Consider the following 17,764-nt stretch of genomic DNA (forward strand, 5'->3'; position numbering starts at 1 on the left):
TCCAGTCTGGTCAAGAAGGCTCACCAGTGCTTCTTCTTCCTGAGGGTTCTGAGGAAGAACCATCTCTCTTCAGACATCCTGGTGAACTTCTACCATTGCACCATCGAGAGCATCCTGACCAGCTGTATCACTGTCTGGTATGTGAGCTGCACTGTGTCAGCCCGGAAAGCGCTGCAGAGGGTGGTGAAAACTGCCCAACGCATCGTAGGAGTTCCACTTCCTAAGATCGAGGACATTTACAGGAAGCGTTGTCTCAGCAGAGCACGCAAAATCATAAAGGACTTCTCTCACCCTGCCAATAGGCTCTTTGCCCTCCTGCCTTCTGGGAGGTGCTACAGGAGCCTCCGGGCCAAGACAAGCAGGTTTAGGAACAGCTTTTTCCCCACAGCTGTTTCTTTGCTGAACTCTGCCTCCACCCAATCACACACGCATTGACTGAACACATTATTATCAGTGTATATAACCTTTTTCTGTATATAACCCTTTCTGTGTAAAGTTTACATATGCAAATATTTATCATGGTATATAATATCTTCCTCATTGCATACATTTAAATCATTGCACTCATTGTACATAACTCCTTCTGTGAATACTGTTTACATATTTAATTATTATCATGGTATACAATACCTTCTTTATTGCACCACCTATAATCATTTGCTCATTTGCACTCATTGTATTTACCTCCCTCTGTATACTGTTTATATAATGTTTATATATGCAAATTATTTATTTGTTTATATACTGATTATATATGCTAATTATTTGCACTGCGAAAATGCACTTCTGGTTAGACCTGCTAACCGTATTTTGTTGCCTTGTACCCACATGTGCACTGACAATAAAGTTGAATCTAATCTAATCTAATCTAATCTAATCTAATCTAATCTAATCTAATCTAATCTAATCTAATCTAATCTAATCTAATCTAATCTAATCTAATCTAATATGTCTTTTCCATTTCCAAAATTCCTGCAGTTTTGAAAGCTTGAGTTAAAATACAAAATAAATAATATTCATATTGTGTTTTTTTTACACAGACACATGTGAAAATGTACATTTCTGCTTGCCCTATAAATGGGAGCAGTGGGATGGGAAGAGCTGGAAAGTTCTGCCTGATAATGAAGAAATAGAAAGAGCATTCTGTGATCCCACTCAGACACACAGGTATATATTCATTATTACATATTCCTAGCTCCTGTTAAAGTCATGCTGAAATCGGCACTGGACACATTACCCATCAGCCCTTGCATGTCACATGACCCTGCATGTCTCACTGAGCACTCATACCTCATTTCCTCTAATCAGCTCCTATTTAAATTCAGTGTGTTTCTTATGTCCAGTCTTGTTTTGGTTGCTGTCAGTGCAGAAAACCCCGCTTCACAAAGATATGATGTTGGAAAAGGAAGCAGAGCTTTCAGTGCTTTTGTGGCGATGTCAGGACACTCTGCCTTGACTTTAATACAGACATTATCCATAATTAGCAAGCATAATTAGCTCTGAGATGATATGAGGAAAAAACTTTGAGAGGAACTCAAAAGTGAATCTGGGTGACACTGCATAGTATAGTAAATCATTCTGTGTGTGTGTGTGTGCTGGTCATTCACGTTTATCCTTCCTAACACACTGGCAAATTTCACTGTACTGTAATGTATATGTGACATGTAGAACCTTTTTCTTCTTCAATCAGAGCTGTTTTTGTGGCACCTACACAATATCTATCCTGAGATGCTGCACTAACACAGTTCATCAAAAAAAAACTGGTCAAATTTCCCCATCTGTATGCCTCTGCTAAACAAACCATTACTGAGTATTGCATTATTGAGGATTTCCTATTACAAGTTGTGCTTGGACTTTAAACATCTCTCATGTAGCTTTCAAACCTACTGTTTTGTGCAGCACACTTCAGAAACAAAACTATATTTTAGACAAACACCAATTTCCTATTTGCTACAGGCTAGTTCCAGACTATTAAACAGGTAAATGTTTGTTTTAATCAAAGGTCAGGAACCTATTCCTAACAAAGACAATTTGTTTTTTTGTTGTTTATTTTGCTTTCTTTTAACTTTAAAATAAAATATTTATCTATCTATCTATCTATCTATCTATCTATCTATCTATCTATCTATCTATCTATCTATCTATCTATCTATCTATCTATCTATCTATCTATCTATTTTTTATTTATTTATTCATTCATTCCTTTATTTATTTTTACACCTTGACTCTCCTGTTTACACCAAAACTGTTTCTCGGGGGCTCCACAGGGTTAATATTCATAGTTGAGCTGCTGTAGCCAGACCTTTGGTCACTCATGCCAATGCCAAACATCAGTTTCTCTGATGAGTCCACTCTGATGAGTCCACCTCCACTGTCTTTCCCATATCTGGGAGAGTTATGGTGTGGAGAAGCCCCAAAGAAGCTTACATACCACCCAGACTGTTGCATGCCTAGAATGAAGCATGGGGGTGGATCAGTGATAGTTTGATCTGCAATATCATGGCATTCTCTAGGTCCACTGCTAGTGCTAAATAGGTGTGTCACTGCCGAAGAATACTGAACCATTCTGGAGGACCATGTTTAAACATTTTACTCTGAAGGTGGCTGCCATGTATCAGGATGATAATGCACCAGTGCACTGGTGACAGATTGATTTGATGAACATGAAATTGAAGCTAAACCTCTCCTTCACAGTCAACGGATCTGAATATTATTAAGCCACTTTGGGGTGTTTTGGAGGAGTGAGTCAGGACATATTTTAGTGAATCAGTTTTCCTCCACCAGCATCATGTAGTGACTTGACCACTGTTCTGCAAGACAATTAGCTCAAAATCCCTCTGGACACTGTGCTGGACACTTGGTATCTGTCATTACCAAGATGAATTGATGCTGTATTGGCCGCAAAAGGAGGGACTACACTATAATAATAAAGTATTGTGGTCTTAACCAGGTATGTCAGGTTGATGTTGGTGAAGGGGGAGACACCTGGGGAGCCACATAAATTTTGTCAAAGAGCCACGTGTGGCACGCGAGCCATTGGTTTTATACCCAAATTGTTTTTATCCCCAGAAGAATTGCTATCTCCTCAGGCATCTTGGTGAAAATGACATTCGAGGTAGGTTTAGTGCACAGACTATTGAGGTCGCCGATTATATTTCAATATAAATCTGGGAAACTACAGCTCTTGCAAAATGATACTTCCAAAGCAATGTGGCAGTCGCACACACACACACACACGTAAGATATAAGATATATCTAAGATATGTATTTTGAAAAGTACGTTAGACAGTATTCTGAAATCATATAAAATATTAAGTTTTTATTTATTAATAAAGCATTACTTACAAAAGCATGCCTTATCATATTAAAACCATAGATGTACTGATAGACAAGTACATAGATTCACCTGGAAGAAATTGGGAATGAAATAAACCTTTTTATTTATTTATTACTTGCAATGACACATTACTGTTGCTTTAAGAGTTGTAAAAAAAAAAACATTTTAAAAAATTGAATTGCTCTTAAATGCTGTGTATGAAACATATAAAATGTATATTTACAAAAAGGTTAGAATATGAATAAGAAAATTGTAAGCAGAACAAGTGTACTCATGTTGTGCAATTACTGACAGGAACGTTATCCTGCATTGGGTCCAGTTTTGTACGATTAAAAAGTCTCAGAGATGTGACTCATGCATGCGAGATCAGCCTAATGCCAGAGTAATGGTGTTTAGTTTCTGTTCTGGTCTAGAGCTCCAGAACTATACTCAAGTCCTACACTCAAAGATAATTTCACCTTTATCTAGCTCTCCGTTCTCAGTCTCCTGTGTTCTATTATGAAGAACGTGAGTCAGAATAGAGGACACAGCTCCCCAAGTGTATTGCATTTAATGCTGCCATCTGTCTGTGATGCCTCGAGCTATAACAGCAGGTGCTGGAGGGTGCATGCCGATGAAACCAGTGATTAGAGATCAACTTCTCTCTCTCTCTCTCTCTCTCTCTCTCTGCCAGTACAGTTTGATTTTAAGTGTTAGATACCAATTTCTGTCCCCACAGTGCTTTAATATATAATGATCTCTGTTGATATAGTGTAATTGCATTTTTGACGCCGGTATCTCAGGGTATCTTGACGTGTGAAATGCAATTCTTGCTTGTCCCTTGTGAGAAGGTAGTGACTATATGGACTTTACAGAAGGTACACCTAAACACCACCACCACCGATATCTTTGCCGTCATAAATCCATTTTATTTATTTTTTTTAGAAGTAAGCACAACAATAAAAGGTGGTAATAAATATAAAAAATAAATGAAAAAAAAAAACAAACATGACTGGAGAGATTAACATAGGCTTTAAATACTAGATGCACATTAGTGGAATGCACTGTATGTATAGTGTATTTGTGTATTATAAGGTGTTTCCTTTGACTTTCATGCCAGATGGTATACACCAGCTCATTTACTTGTTTGGTAATTGCCAATCTGCTAGCTGCGTACTCATGCAGATCCGGGGATCACTGCATCTGCAACATATGGATCATTCCATTCAATAATAATGATAATGATATTTATTCATTCAAATGCGGCAAATACTTTTACATTTATTAAATGATTGGTTTGCAATAATTTCATGTATTAATAGCGTATTTGAAGAAAACACAATATCACATAATTTGTACATTCCTTAGAGATGCACTGTTGGATGCACCTGTCAAACATTTTGTTCCAGATTGATTGGGATAAGGTCTGAACAAAGCAGCTCTTTGCTGATAGCACTAACTCTTTCCTCTTTTGCAAAGCACTGACGTAAATTTACGGCATTTTGCCGATCCCCTTATCCAGTGCGACTTTTATCTCATTTATACACCAAAGCATTTAAGGGTTAAGGGCCTTGCACAAGGACCCAGCAGCAGCTTGGTGGACCTGGGATTCCAACTCATAACTCACTCGTCCAACACCTTAACCACTGAGCTACCACTTAATGTGATATTTGGTGTCTGAAAATGAAGCAGTAAAACTAACTATAATGTCGTTAGTACAGTAATTGCGGTGCACCAGATACATTATACATGCATTGCTATTATACATTATGATCTCCCATGACCTTGAGTGTAGTAGAGGTTTATTACACAGCTGTGTTCTCTACATTAACACCATTGTTTTGTTTGTGTGTCATTCCTCTGATTTCCGTGCAGGTCAAGACTGGGGTGGATATAATAATTAAAATGTTAGAGAGGTCAATAAATGGGGGAATGACTCTGTCAGCATCATCTATCATTCCTCTCTCTCTCTCTCTCTCTCTGTGTGTGTGTGTGTTGCGGAATGTCAATGAAGCTTGTGTTTTTCCTCTGTAAAATCATCAGCAGGTAACAGATGTGTGCTTAATACCCTCCGATGGCGCTTGAAGCCGGCAGTTGAGCAACATATCAAATGCTCTTCAAAGTGTATTGTAGCTGCATCTGTCCAGCTGTTCATGTGGAATCTATGAACTTCTTATTTCACTAATGACTTATGCTACACATTAAAGGTATAAAAGATTCATGCAAGGTCACAATCATCAAAGCTAGGACATTCAGTGCTTTATTATAATATCTGAGGACTGCTACTATGCCATCAATTCACATATACTGTATATAGAGCTAGAGAGATCCTGATGCTCTTAACGATGGTCTAATGATGCTTCTCATTTATTTTTTTGTGGAAAAATGTTGTGGACAATTTATTGTTAGCAGTATACTGTTTATAGCCTATATTTGGGAAATCAACAGATAATGTTCTTACACATTTTCTGTCTTGGAATTTCTATCTAGATTTACGCTGCATTTCTTGATAAGAAATATAGCTAAGAAAGTAAAGAGTTATCCTGGAAGTAAGGTTAATAATATGTGCTTATAAAGGAAAAATAAAGAAAGACTTTTTTTATTTTTTACAATACCTGACTGCAGTAGTGTTTTCAAAACTGCCATTTGACCCTTCCATATGTGCAAATCAGATCTCTGATACCATAGCAACATCAGGCCCAGTACTGCTCGATCAGCCCACAGTAAACATCTCTCTAATGCTTTTCGTGTCATGAAGTTAAACAGCACAAATTAGCCTACTGACATGTGCATATTGCACCATTCAGACAAACATCTGTGTCTTTTTTCATTTTCATTTCATGTTGAAGTACACAGAACAATAAACTGCTGTGATGTTGGAATATAAATTTTTTGATTCCCCTGTGGTCCTCACTAGCAGTCTAGACTGCTATGATCTGAACTGCATATATTCCTCTTTCATTTTATAAGCACTTATGAGTAACATATCCCATCCCAACAATCCCGATTGTTAATTAATCCCAAAGTAGACTCCCCTCTGTTTCTGCTATAGCATATAATTGTGAATAAAAAATAAACAAAAAAATAAAACGTGTACTTACACTATATTAAAAAACGTTTTTGGACGTCTCTCTTTACATGCACATGAATGTAATATGGAGTTGGACCACCCTTTGCAGCTATAACAGCTTCAACTCTTCTGGGAAGGCTTTCCACAAGTTTAGGAGTGTGTTTATGGGAATTTTTTTTACCATTCTTCTAGAAGCGCATTTGTGAGGTCAGGCATTGATGTTGGACGAGAAGGCCTGGCTCTCAGTCTCCACTCTAATTCATCCCAAAGGTGTTCTATCAGGTTGAGGTCAGGACTCTGTGCAGGCCAGTCAAGTTCCTCCACACCAAACTCACTCATCCATGTCTTTATGGACCTTGCTTTGTGCACTGGTGTGCAGTCATGTTGGAACAGGAAGGGGTCATCCCCAAACTGTTCCCACTAAGTTGGGAGCCTGAAATTGTCCAAAATGTCTTGGAACTAAGGGGCCGAGTCCAACCCCTGAATTCAATGATTTGGAGGGGTGTCCCAAAACTTTTGCCAATATAGTTTATAACAAATGAAGATTTGAAAATGACACCTGCTCTTTTTCCAATATCAACTGTTCAGTAAGGATTAATCTCTAAACTCGGCTCACACGAGTTGACCCTGATGTGGTCTTCTGCATCAAGCTCATCCACCTCAAGGTTCGTGCATTCTGAGATGCTTTTCTGCTCACCACGGTTGTACTACAGTGCACTAACCGTTCTCATATGAGCATCCTTATCAATGAGGCATTACCAAAGTCACTGAGATCCCATTCTGATGTCAACTTGTATGTGCATGATTTCAATTAATCATACCACATGAATGGCTGACTGGATAATTACATGGATGAGCAGGTGTACATTTGAAAAGTGACCCATGAGGTTATATATTGATTGACTGATTTATTCATTCATTCATTGATTCATTCATTTATTGACTGATTGATTCATTTTCAGTTTCTGCTGTATTCTTGAATTCTTGGTGTGAGGCAGTTTGCTTTAGCCACATTTACCTCAGTAAGCATGAAAACAAAAACAAAAATGGACACCAAACATGCCTTGGTTGACTGACCAACGGAAAATCGGTGTAAATGTACGGCATTTCCCGCACTCATCTCCCGAACACACATTTCTCGGCATGCACCGCAGTCTACCGGAAGAGGGCAGGAGTGAACGTGTCTGTGTCTGTGTCAGTGTCTTACACTGAGCTCGTGCAGCGCACTCATTCCCAATCACTCCCGGGCCGGAAAGGAGTGTCTGTGCACCTGCCGCTCTCCTGCTCATCCCTCTGTGAACACCGGACATTACCTCCTTGTTGCTTTTACCCCGGACCACACATGGTGTCTCTTGTGGAGTCATATCCTTCGTTTCTGTATTCTCCTGCACTAAGTTTCTGCACTGTTGGGATGATCACGCGCGTGCTTGTGTTCCGGAGTGCTCAGTAAAGGCGCGCCTCATCGCTCGCGCACCACCAAATGGACTAGTCGTTTTTGTTGTTTTTTAAAAAATCATCCACTATGGCTTTATTACAGATTTCTTTTGCACTCTTTGTACTATCAGGTGAGTGAATTAAACAGCGCTTCCGATCACCTGTTATATAATAATACAGTGAAAGAAATGCAGGTTCTAGGTGATAATAATAACGCAGTCTACTTTAATTGATTGGCGCGAGCTTGTATTTTAGACTGATTCCTTGTGTTCCACTGTGGCGTCGGTGTTATGCCATTAGTTATGATTTCATTTGGTCTGGTTTCCTGCTCATGTGTTTGTTTGTTTGTTTGTTTGTTTGGTTGGTTGCTTCAGTGTGTGCTGTAGAGCTGGATCCTGCTCTTCGTGTGGACATCCTTAAGGAGCTGAATGTGGGAGAATCTTTCTCCGGAGTTTTCCCAGTACAGGGTTTCCACAATGACACCACTGCATTTCTGTTTAAAGGTACGGATTTCGGTAGCTCTATGCATGACACAAATGCAATGCCATTTATTTTTTACACCTTTGTCCTTTCCATCAATGGTGTCCACACTTCATTCAGTTTAAGACTCTTACACAGGAAACAACAACAAAACCCATTCTCAGTCTTTACTAACTTTCTAACATACTGTAAATAATTAAATAAATAAATAAATCTAAAAGCAAACAGTAAATGTTTTTGTGCCTGACTCCACTGATGATTTGTGGATATTTTTTATTTTTTTTAAAATCTTTTTTACATCATTCATGTCATGATTTTTTCCAAAATCATCTTTGATGATTTTTTTTTCATATCATATTTTATTAGTTCCCATTTTTATCATACACCCATCCTATCTATATTTTACATGTTTAGAAATTTTGTTTTTTAACATCCGTCCAACATTACATTTTCTAATAAACTCCTTTACATTGCAAAAGCAAAAAGTGGCATACTGTTTTTATTCTTTTTTTTTTTTAACTCTTTAACTTTTTAATATTTAACATTTTCATGTATATCATTTAAATAAACAGAAAATATGAAGAATCTGGATTATGTGTCAAAATATTGAATGCACAAAAGGGTTATGCAAAGCAACTATGTAATGAATCGCCCAAGTATGCTGTCTGACCAGCTACCAGCTTCCAAAACACAGGCTAAAGCTGGACCATCTTTATCAACTGGTTGATCAGGGTAAATGTTTGAGATTTTCCATTTGTTGTGTTATTTTTTAGAAATTATGTAGGTATAGTAGTTGTCCTTTAGCAGCTGAAAATGATGGTTCATGGTGTCTGGTCAGACTAAACTGGATATTTATTAGTTAAGTTGAGAACTCAGTGTCCAGTAGTAGGTGTCTGGCAGTCTACCCCCCCCATCCCTTTGACTGTTTCTTATATTATTGAACTGCACAACATTAAACATTCAGTGATTAATAGAAAGCATAAAAAACAGCCAAATCCATCCGTCTACTTTCTGTGCCACTTATCCTACACAGAGTTGCAGTGATCCTGGAGTCTATCCTAGGGGACTCAGGGCACAAGGCAGGGGACTTCTTGAATGAGATGCCAGCCAATCACATAAAAACACACATGCCTATTCACACACTACAGACAATTTAGAGATGCCAGTCAGCCTACAAGGCATGTCATTGGACTGGGGAAGGAAACCTGAGCACCTAGAGAAAACCCAGACGAAGCACAGACAAAGCACAGACGGGAGGCAGACTACTAAGCTACAGTGTCTCCCAGCCTTTTAGTTCCAGTAAGAAGGAATTATAATGCTACAGCATACAAAAACATCCCATTCTTCCAACTTTGTGGCAAAAATTTGGGGAAGAATCTCATATGAATGTGATGGTCAGGTGTGCACATTTGACCTTTTGTCATGAAGCTAAAGTAATTACTAGAGTATTTTACAGAGAAGCTGAGAGTTGACCTTGGCATTAGCTCACTCAGGAAGTAGGGTTTGCTCATTCTCACACTGTCAAAACACACCTTTGTGCTGGTCTATCAGACACAAACATGCTCATCTCCCAGACACCAGTGAGAGATCGCCTCGTAAATGTATAGTCTTAGAGGTCATGTAGTAGTGGAAGGTTTAACGGTTGATGATAAATAAAAAGCCGGCCAAAACATTTCCAGTGGAGTAGTAAAGGCGGTTGATTTATATAACACATAACTTCTTGTAAAGCTGCTGCATGTGTGGCCATGGTTTCTAAGCTTGTATTTTATTCATTTGAACCATTCATTATTCGTCGTTTCAGATAGTTTTGTATATTTTCTATAGTTCTAAACCATAGGTCAACTTCAACGCCAACAATATTGCAACTCGATCACTCCGAGAACGTGATTAAACCCTGATTCATCGCCAGCTGACGGAAATGAACCAGACTTGCTGCATATTTATAGGTTGTGGATTTGCTGCTAAACTGACAGGCATGGCACAAATTATAGACAGAGCCATGGTACTGCAAACACTTCAGTAATTTCTTGAGAAAAGAACAGCTGGATATAGTTACTGATGTTCAACTCATTATTTATTACATTTTAGTATATACAGTAAACATGCTAATGTCCATGCATGCTTGACAAAACATTTGTGTACAGTATATTGTTCGTTTTGTAGTTCTGAATCCTCAGCTATTTTTGGTTTTTGCATGTAAATTGGATAAATAAATTCTGTTCAGTTTTGTAATGGTTAGTGGTTTGCATATTTGTTTCACACCTCTGGCTTGTGGGGGTTTGATTCCATCTCTCTCTCTCTCTGTGTGTGGAGTGTGCATGGTCTCCCCGGACTTTCCTCAGGGTGTTTTGGTTTCCTCCACCACTCCCCCTATGTTGTAGGCTGATTGGCATCTCTAAATTGTCCAGATTGTGTGAGTGTGTTTTCCCTGCTGTGAGCCGTCACCCCCTCCAGGGTGTCCCATGCTTTGCCTTGTGTCCCGAGTCCCTTGGGATTACAATCCAGATTCCCTGCGACCCTGTGTAGAATAAACTCTACAGGAAATGGATGGATGTTCAGTGTTAAAGCAGAACTAAATTAAACCAAATAGCCAACAAACCAACAGTGTCCATTTCACTCTGACTCAGACAGACTCATAGGTCCAGAGTGAATATTAGGTCTAACTTCTCTTCAGTTTATCTTAAAGTCATGATTAAAGTCATGACCTTAAACATGTGACTCCCAGCATGCTTCGAGTTCAAGTTTGGGAATTTTTCCCTCTCATAATTACATGCCTTATCTGTTTATGTTCACTGTATTTCCTAAATAATTCACAGTTGTTACTGAATAATTCATAGCAGCAGTTACTGATGAATCTGCTTGGAGAGAATTAACTGAATAATGAGCTGAAGACTTAAAGCCTTAACCTCATTTATGATCAGAATGTGTCCAATCTATCTTATTAACAAGGCGTCTATTTCCATGGCTTTAACACAGTTAAAGAAAGTTCTTGATAAATAAAAGGAAATGAGACTCTGATGTACTTTAGGTCAGTGTGCTTGAGGTTCTACTACTAGAAAAGTAATGGGTCGTGAGATGATTATGCAATTGACACAGTTGATGGTATGAATGAAAATGTCTTCCTCACATATCCCAAGCATTATTTTAATGGGCGTAATATTTGGTTCGCAGTTGATAATCGCAGGATTTCCTTCCAGTTGATAAAAAGACCATATTTCCTCTGATCTGAGCTGGATTGAGATGATGTCTATGGTTAAAAGCTGTATACAAATAAAATTGAATTGAATTGAATGTAGATATAGCACACAACACTGCAAATCTAGGATCGCATTTGAATTGTACTGTATGTTTAAAATCCTAGGTATAAATTACAATTTAATATTATTGTGACTGCACAGTTATGGCAGTGATATAATACTAAACAAGCCAGAAGTTATAAAGTCTTGAAAACTGTAATAGTGTATGATTTTTAAAGCAGCATGTTTAAAAGCAGGTATAATTTATCTAAAACCCAGTTGCTGCAGAATACTACTTAAAAAAATCCGGTTTAGTATAAAAAATAATTGAGACACAGGATGCTTTATGCAGATGTCTTTCATTAATGGTACAGTTAATGAAAAAGTGTTCACAAAGCTCTAGGACATGAACCAGTTAATATTACCTTGATTATTAAGACACATCTGCTGGCTCCTCTCCTTTTCGCCTTGTGATGCAGTTTGCATGGACAATGCAGAAGAACCTCTGGTATTTTCTATAAAGGATTCATCTCACAAATGGATTTTAAAATGACATTGAAATAGTCAATTCACAGCAAACATCTGGCATCTAAGCTGCCAGGCTAAGCGTACAGCTGCTTCGCAATGGCACAGATCTGCTCTCCACTTAATCTTCATCTCTCATGAAATATGGATCATAAGAGCAGCTCAACAGCAGGCAGGATGGTAAACAGGCCAACAGCCACCTGTGCTGCTCCACAGGTCCATCCATTATTACATTTAGTAACTGCTATTACACACCAGATATGGAGTGCTGTACTGTCGGCAGATGTGTGTGTGGGGGATAATGCAGAATTCTGCAAGCGGAAAATGGATGTAAATAAAATCGACAATTTTGTAGTAGAGGAATATAAGGTTTTAGTTTTATGCTAGTTGATACGTGTAAGTGTATGTATGTTAAAGTGAAGGTATGTATGTAAGTATATTAGAGTGGAGGTCTGGTGAAGGAATGCTAATGCTGAAGTTACATATCTTTTAGAAACCACTAGGGTTATAGCATCGTATAATAATAATAATAATAATAATAATAATAATAATAATAATAAAAGCTTTGCTGTCATTACGCTTGCAGGAGTTACACTCATGTTGAATTTTATGACTGGTCTTCTCAACTAATCCCCTTGTTTCTGGACCTGATTCAATATAAAATCCTGTTATATGTGGTGGAAGATCACATTAGACATCAGTTTCATCTTAGCAACAGTACAATTACAGCTGAGAGGTCTATGTGCAGCTAATATAGGTGGAATGAAGTCTGCCGGTATGTTTGTTGGTTTTACAAGCCTATATACTGATTTTGTTCAGTTTCCCTGTAAAAGTAAATGCTGTCTATATATAACACTCATGAAAGGAAAAAGATAATTATTGATAGAGATCTTATTCACCAAATTCATTTTAAACACAGTGGCATACAGTATTTCAACCACTGAACCCCAATATCCAATCACTATCCACCATAAATAAATTCACTTTACTGGACATTATCAACATTTACGTTATTTACTGTCCAGTGTCAAACAAATGAGGATGAGGTTCCCTTCTGAGCCTGGTTCCTCTCAAGGTTTCTTCCTCATATCATCTCAGTGAGTTTTTTTTTTCTTGCTATAACCCCAGGCTTGTTCGTTAGAGATAAATGTTAAATGAATAAATATTAACTTCTATACTTCTGTAAAGCTGCTTTGACACAATGTCCAATGGCACAAGTGCTATACAAATAAACTGAATTGAATTGAATTGAAAAAGTTTACTGGTTCAAGTTTAGTTGATTATAAGTTCATATAAGAATGCAATAACCATAAGCTAATTTTGCGTTGGAGTGATGAGTACATTTACCCGAGTTGTTTCCAGAATAACCAAAACTTGACTCACAGACGCTCATGAAATGATTTGTGTACTCACGGTTCATTTTTAATGAGCATGCTCACTGACCCTGCTCCACATGCTCGGATCAACCCTTCTCATGCTCTCTATTACAGACACCGTTTAATCAGCATGGAGGTGGCTTTGGACTGAAGTTGCCACGGAAAGAATTCATGTTAAAACTATAAGCATGTTCAGAAGCGATGATGCTTGTACTCAGAAGCTGGCCAAAATAATTGCACTTGACTATATAGTGTACGGTTATAGAAGAGAGATGATTTCACAATCTCTGGTGTCATCCAGATGAGGAGGGCTTCCCTGTTGAGTCTGGTTTCTTCCTCATATCGTCTCAGGGAGTTTTTCCTTTTCCTCACCACTTGCTCATTAGGAATAAATTGAAATTTTAAACTCGAAAATTTTTATTCTGAATTTTCATACTCAAGAGATATTTTTATATCTCTTGTTAAAAGTGCTATAGAAGTAAAACTGAATTGAATTAAATTCATCACCATAGCTTTGTCCTGTTACTTGATAGCAGAGGTGATGCTATTAAAAGTTCTCACGAAGACAATAAAGGCGCAAACTGGCTTAAGCGTCTCATGCACGCTTCAGGACAAGCACATGGATTCATTCATTTTATTTAATGAACTGAATTAAATCTATCTGTGGCTCCAAATCCAGTTATCAATCTCCTCAGGTCACTGAATTGATTTAAGAGAACTTTGTCTTTTTCTCATCCTCTCCAAATATAATGCAGCTGCTTGACATTGTTCTGAGAGGGAGGATCGAGTTGCTGCTAATTTACTGTCTATATGAAGCTGAAGCCTGAGGCTGGATGTTAGCTGTGTGTGTGTGTGTGTGTGTGCTCTGTCTATGTTGAGGCAGTCTGCCAGCTGACACACTACACCTCATCTCTACTTTTAATGACATCATCTTGACCTTCTGTCTATTCTATTGCACTCATGTCCCTATTACCGGTGCCTTCGCTCAAAGTGACAGAGTTGAACATCAGCTAACATTCTTACACACACACACACACACATGTCACTAGTGTTAGCTGGTGAACCTTTCCTCGGTTAGATGGCAGTCAGAGGAAAATTGAAGGGTCGATGTCTCCTTGTTAATTCCATATTAACTGAAGCCGAGACATTTGTTCATTTGTTCATGGAGTCACTGTAATTATGCATGAATTATTTATCAGATGTAAAGATGTGCAGGTTTATGAGAGGAATGTGAATGAGTCGGTGTGCATTTTGCTGCTTTACATGTGAGTCATAGACGACAGGACAGTCAGTTGCAAACCACACAGCCATGGCAGAAATCACAAGGCTTCCATTTTCTGCATCACATTTTGCTCATGATGATTTAATGATGATTCTATAAGCAGCATGCTGTAAAAAAACAACCAAACAGCACAATTATTGAAATGCTTTATCGACTGTCATAAAAACAGAATCAATAAGAATACGAATATACTAACAATAGAATTTCCATAAAATTACAATATAAATAGAATTTACTGTGGAGGTGGGACAGGGATGATGTGTATGGAAAAATATAAAAATGAATATATGAATGCAGATCGGTGGTAAAACAGTATGACTGCTATGAATAAGGTGATAAAGTGCAGATAAACACACACACACACACTCACACACATATTATGATTCAAATTCAACACTAGGAAACTACTTCTCCTTGCCTTTAAAACAGGATTCCCCAACCTTTTTTGTACCGTGGACCGGTTTGATACTGGACAATTTTTCGGTGGCCAGGGTGGGGGAGGAGGTGGGGGTCGATTCACGGGGGAGTTCTATAGTGACATTTGTTTTTGGGTCAGTTTAGTGTGGGTTAGCTTGCGGACTTAACTGATATATGGATAAACCCACGACGGGAGTGCGGCACGGGTGGAAGTAGCAATTCTTTTAAATAAAAATACATATAATTTTTAGTTATATATATAAAATTATAAGTTTATTGTTTCTTTGCGGCCCGGTACCAGTCCACGACCCGGTGCTTGGGGACCCCTGCTTTAAAAGACGTAATTTCTTCCTAATATCTTCTTTGACAATAATATATTTATGAACTTTTGAGAAATAAAAAAATGAAAAAAATATTGTTAAATGTAAAAACCCATCACAACACATTGCTTCCCTGAGGTGTAAATATAACACTGCTGTAACATCCATGGTTGCAAAAACCCCCTCTATCTTGCCCAAGGACAGCTTCACCTGACTGTACTGACTCTGGACTCGAGCTCAGTCGCACATCACGCATCTCATTTACACACAGGTTTAAGGTTTCATGTGTTTGTTTGCACACTTTGCGAAGTCTTGCCAACTGTCTGACAATAATTCTGCTATATTTGATTGATTGAAGTTTCTCCTGATTTCTCCTTGCTTTTCTACCTATGCTGTTTGTTCCTGTTATGCTGTGATTGATTATTTACTGCTTGTTGAACAGCTAGCGTGTTGTACACATTAGAACAGATACAGTAAGTAGTGTACAGGACTGAGACAACAGAAGGACTAGGTGATACCCAAAACAGAAAATCATCTAAATAAAGTAAGATCCCAAGATCAATACCACTAAACCTGGCAGAAAAATCAATGAGGGATGTCACTTGGTCATGTAGTGTGCTGGGGCTGATGGGTAGCTTAGTTCTGAGCTGGTTTTGGTGCTACCATGACACTTTTTTTTTAGAAAAAGCTTCACTAAGTTATATGAATACTGTAACCAATGTTATTCTGTAAAAAGAAAATAAACCCTTATAGCATATTCAAGCTGAAATGATCAGATTACTATTGCAAATGTTTTCATTTGATGCCATCACTTTTATTGATATGGCCAGTTATTATTTTTTTTTTAGGAGACACCAGGTCATCCCCTTACATCCACTCTTCTGTGTGCTGTGTAATATATAATCCTGCACATACGCACATACAGAATTATTTCCCGTCACACTGGGACACACGCATCCATTCTGTCATTACCATCATTCTGTTCTCAGCTCAATCCTTGTTGCCAGACGTCTTTTATCTGCTTCCTCTGCATTATGAATGAGATATTGTGGAGGGTGACATGAGGTGATTGATTATAAACACAGCCAACAAAAAGCAGGGAAGTGATACCGAATGTGGACGGACCAAACAGTGTCACTGAGATGGAAATTGAGATAATAGCTCGAGAGAACAGCAGTGGAGGGTTATGCTAGTTTTGCTTGCGAACCCTGTGTGTTTCGTTATTGAATTGTGATAGATGGATAGTTTGCTTCCTGGCGCGTTATGTTATTGAGCATCACTTAGAAACCTGCACAGTCATGTTTACCTGCTGGTTGTTAAGCTTTCTGACCTTTTTGACAGAATTAAGGGGAAGACTGGTCATTAAGATGTTTGAAGACACACACACATCCACACACACACACACACAAATACACTGATGCTTTCATTCTTATATACAGTTTTTAATCCATTTGAATCGAACAATGGTGCATTTCCACCTTGGTCCAGTTTGATTAGATGGGTAAGAAAACTCACGGGTCCCTGCACTAGCATGGTTTTATTGAAGTGAAAATATGATTTGACCTGACTGCAGGATATGAACCAAACCTGACATGCATTTTTGATTATGGGCCACATTTTACTTTAGATGTGAGCTGCCAACCTGAGCTGTGAGCTACAAATTGAGCCAAATGACACAGATGAAGTGCTGCAAGAATGCCATGTGTTCTGGATCAACATAGATAATGAGAAAATGAAAGCTGGATATGATAGACCAAACCACACATTAATTGTGATTATTAATTGTGAGTTGTTTTTGGTGTGCCTATATGTACAGGTATAGAGGTAATGTGAAACTAAAACAAACTGAAGAAGAAGTAAGCTTTAATTCAGTTTAATAGGCGTGAAATCATCCTCAGAGTCACTAAAGACACTATTTGTACTATTTGTAGAACTCCCTAGAGCTCTACAGCTATGATGGCAGCAATGTATCTCTTTCTAAACAACTTTAATTGGAATACAACATTACTTAAAAAAAAGCATGAGTTTTTGCGACGACTTTTTAAGTGGATCTTTAGTTCAGTTATGCTAGCTGTGAGCATAAGTCACATGACTTGTCCAATTATCCTTAATTCAGGTCTACATGGGTTGCAGAACAGGTGCTAGCATTAGCTGCTGCCAGCCACCAGCCTGTGATCATAGCATGCCAAAGCTAACAACATAATGTTTGATGATCCGTGGCGAAGAGCACACACTGCACAAAACTTTGTGATGCAGATAAACACTGCTGAATTTTAACACAAACACCAAATCTACCTACAGAATGTTT

The 17,764-nt window shown here is 38.2% G+C and overlaps 1 protein-coding gene across 1 annotated transcript in view; it reads left to right on the top strand.

The window, feature by feature from the left end:
- The first annotated feature begins 7,579 nt into the window (after positions 1–7,579).
- nell2b (neural EGFL like 2b) overlaps positions 7,580–17,764 on the top strand; it is a 70,760-nt gene continuing 60,575 nt past the window's right edge. The window contains exons 1-2 of the mRNA XM_058416575.1: positions 7,580–7,951; positions 8,195–8,323. Coding sequence (XP_058272558.1) covers positions 7,909–7,951; positions 8,195–8,323 — 172 coding nt within the window. The 5' untranslated portion in view covers positions 7,580–7,908. The remainder of the gene's footprint in view (positions 7,952–8,194; positions 8,324–17,764) is intronic.

This window comes from Hemibagrus wyckioides, linkage group LG19 (assembly GCF_019097595.1).
Source record: "Hemibagrus wyckioides isolate EC202008001 linkage group LG19, SWU_Hwy_1.0, whole genome shotgun sequence".
In the NCBI taxonomy this organism is placed as follows: domain Eukaryota; kingdom Metazoa; phylum Chordata; class Actinopteri; order Siluriformes; family Bagridae; genus Hemibagrus; species Hemibagrus wyckioides.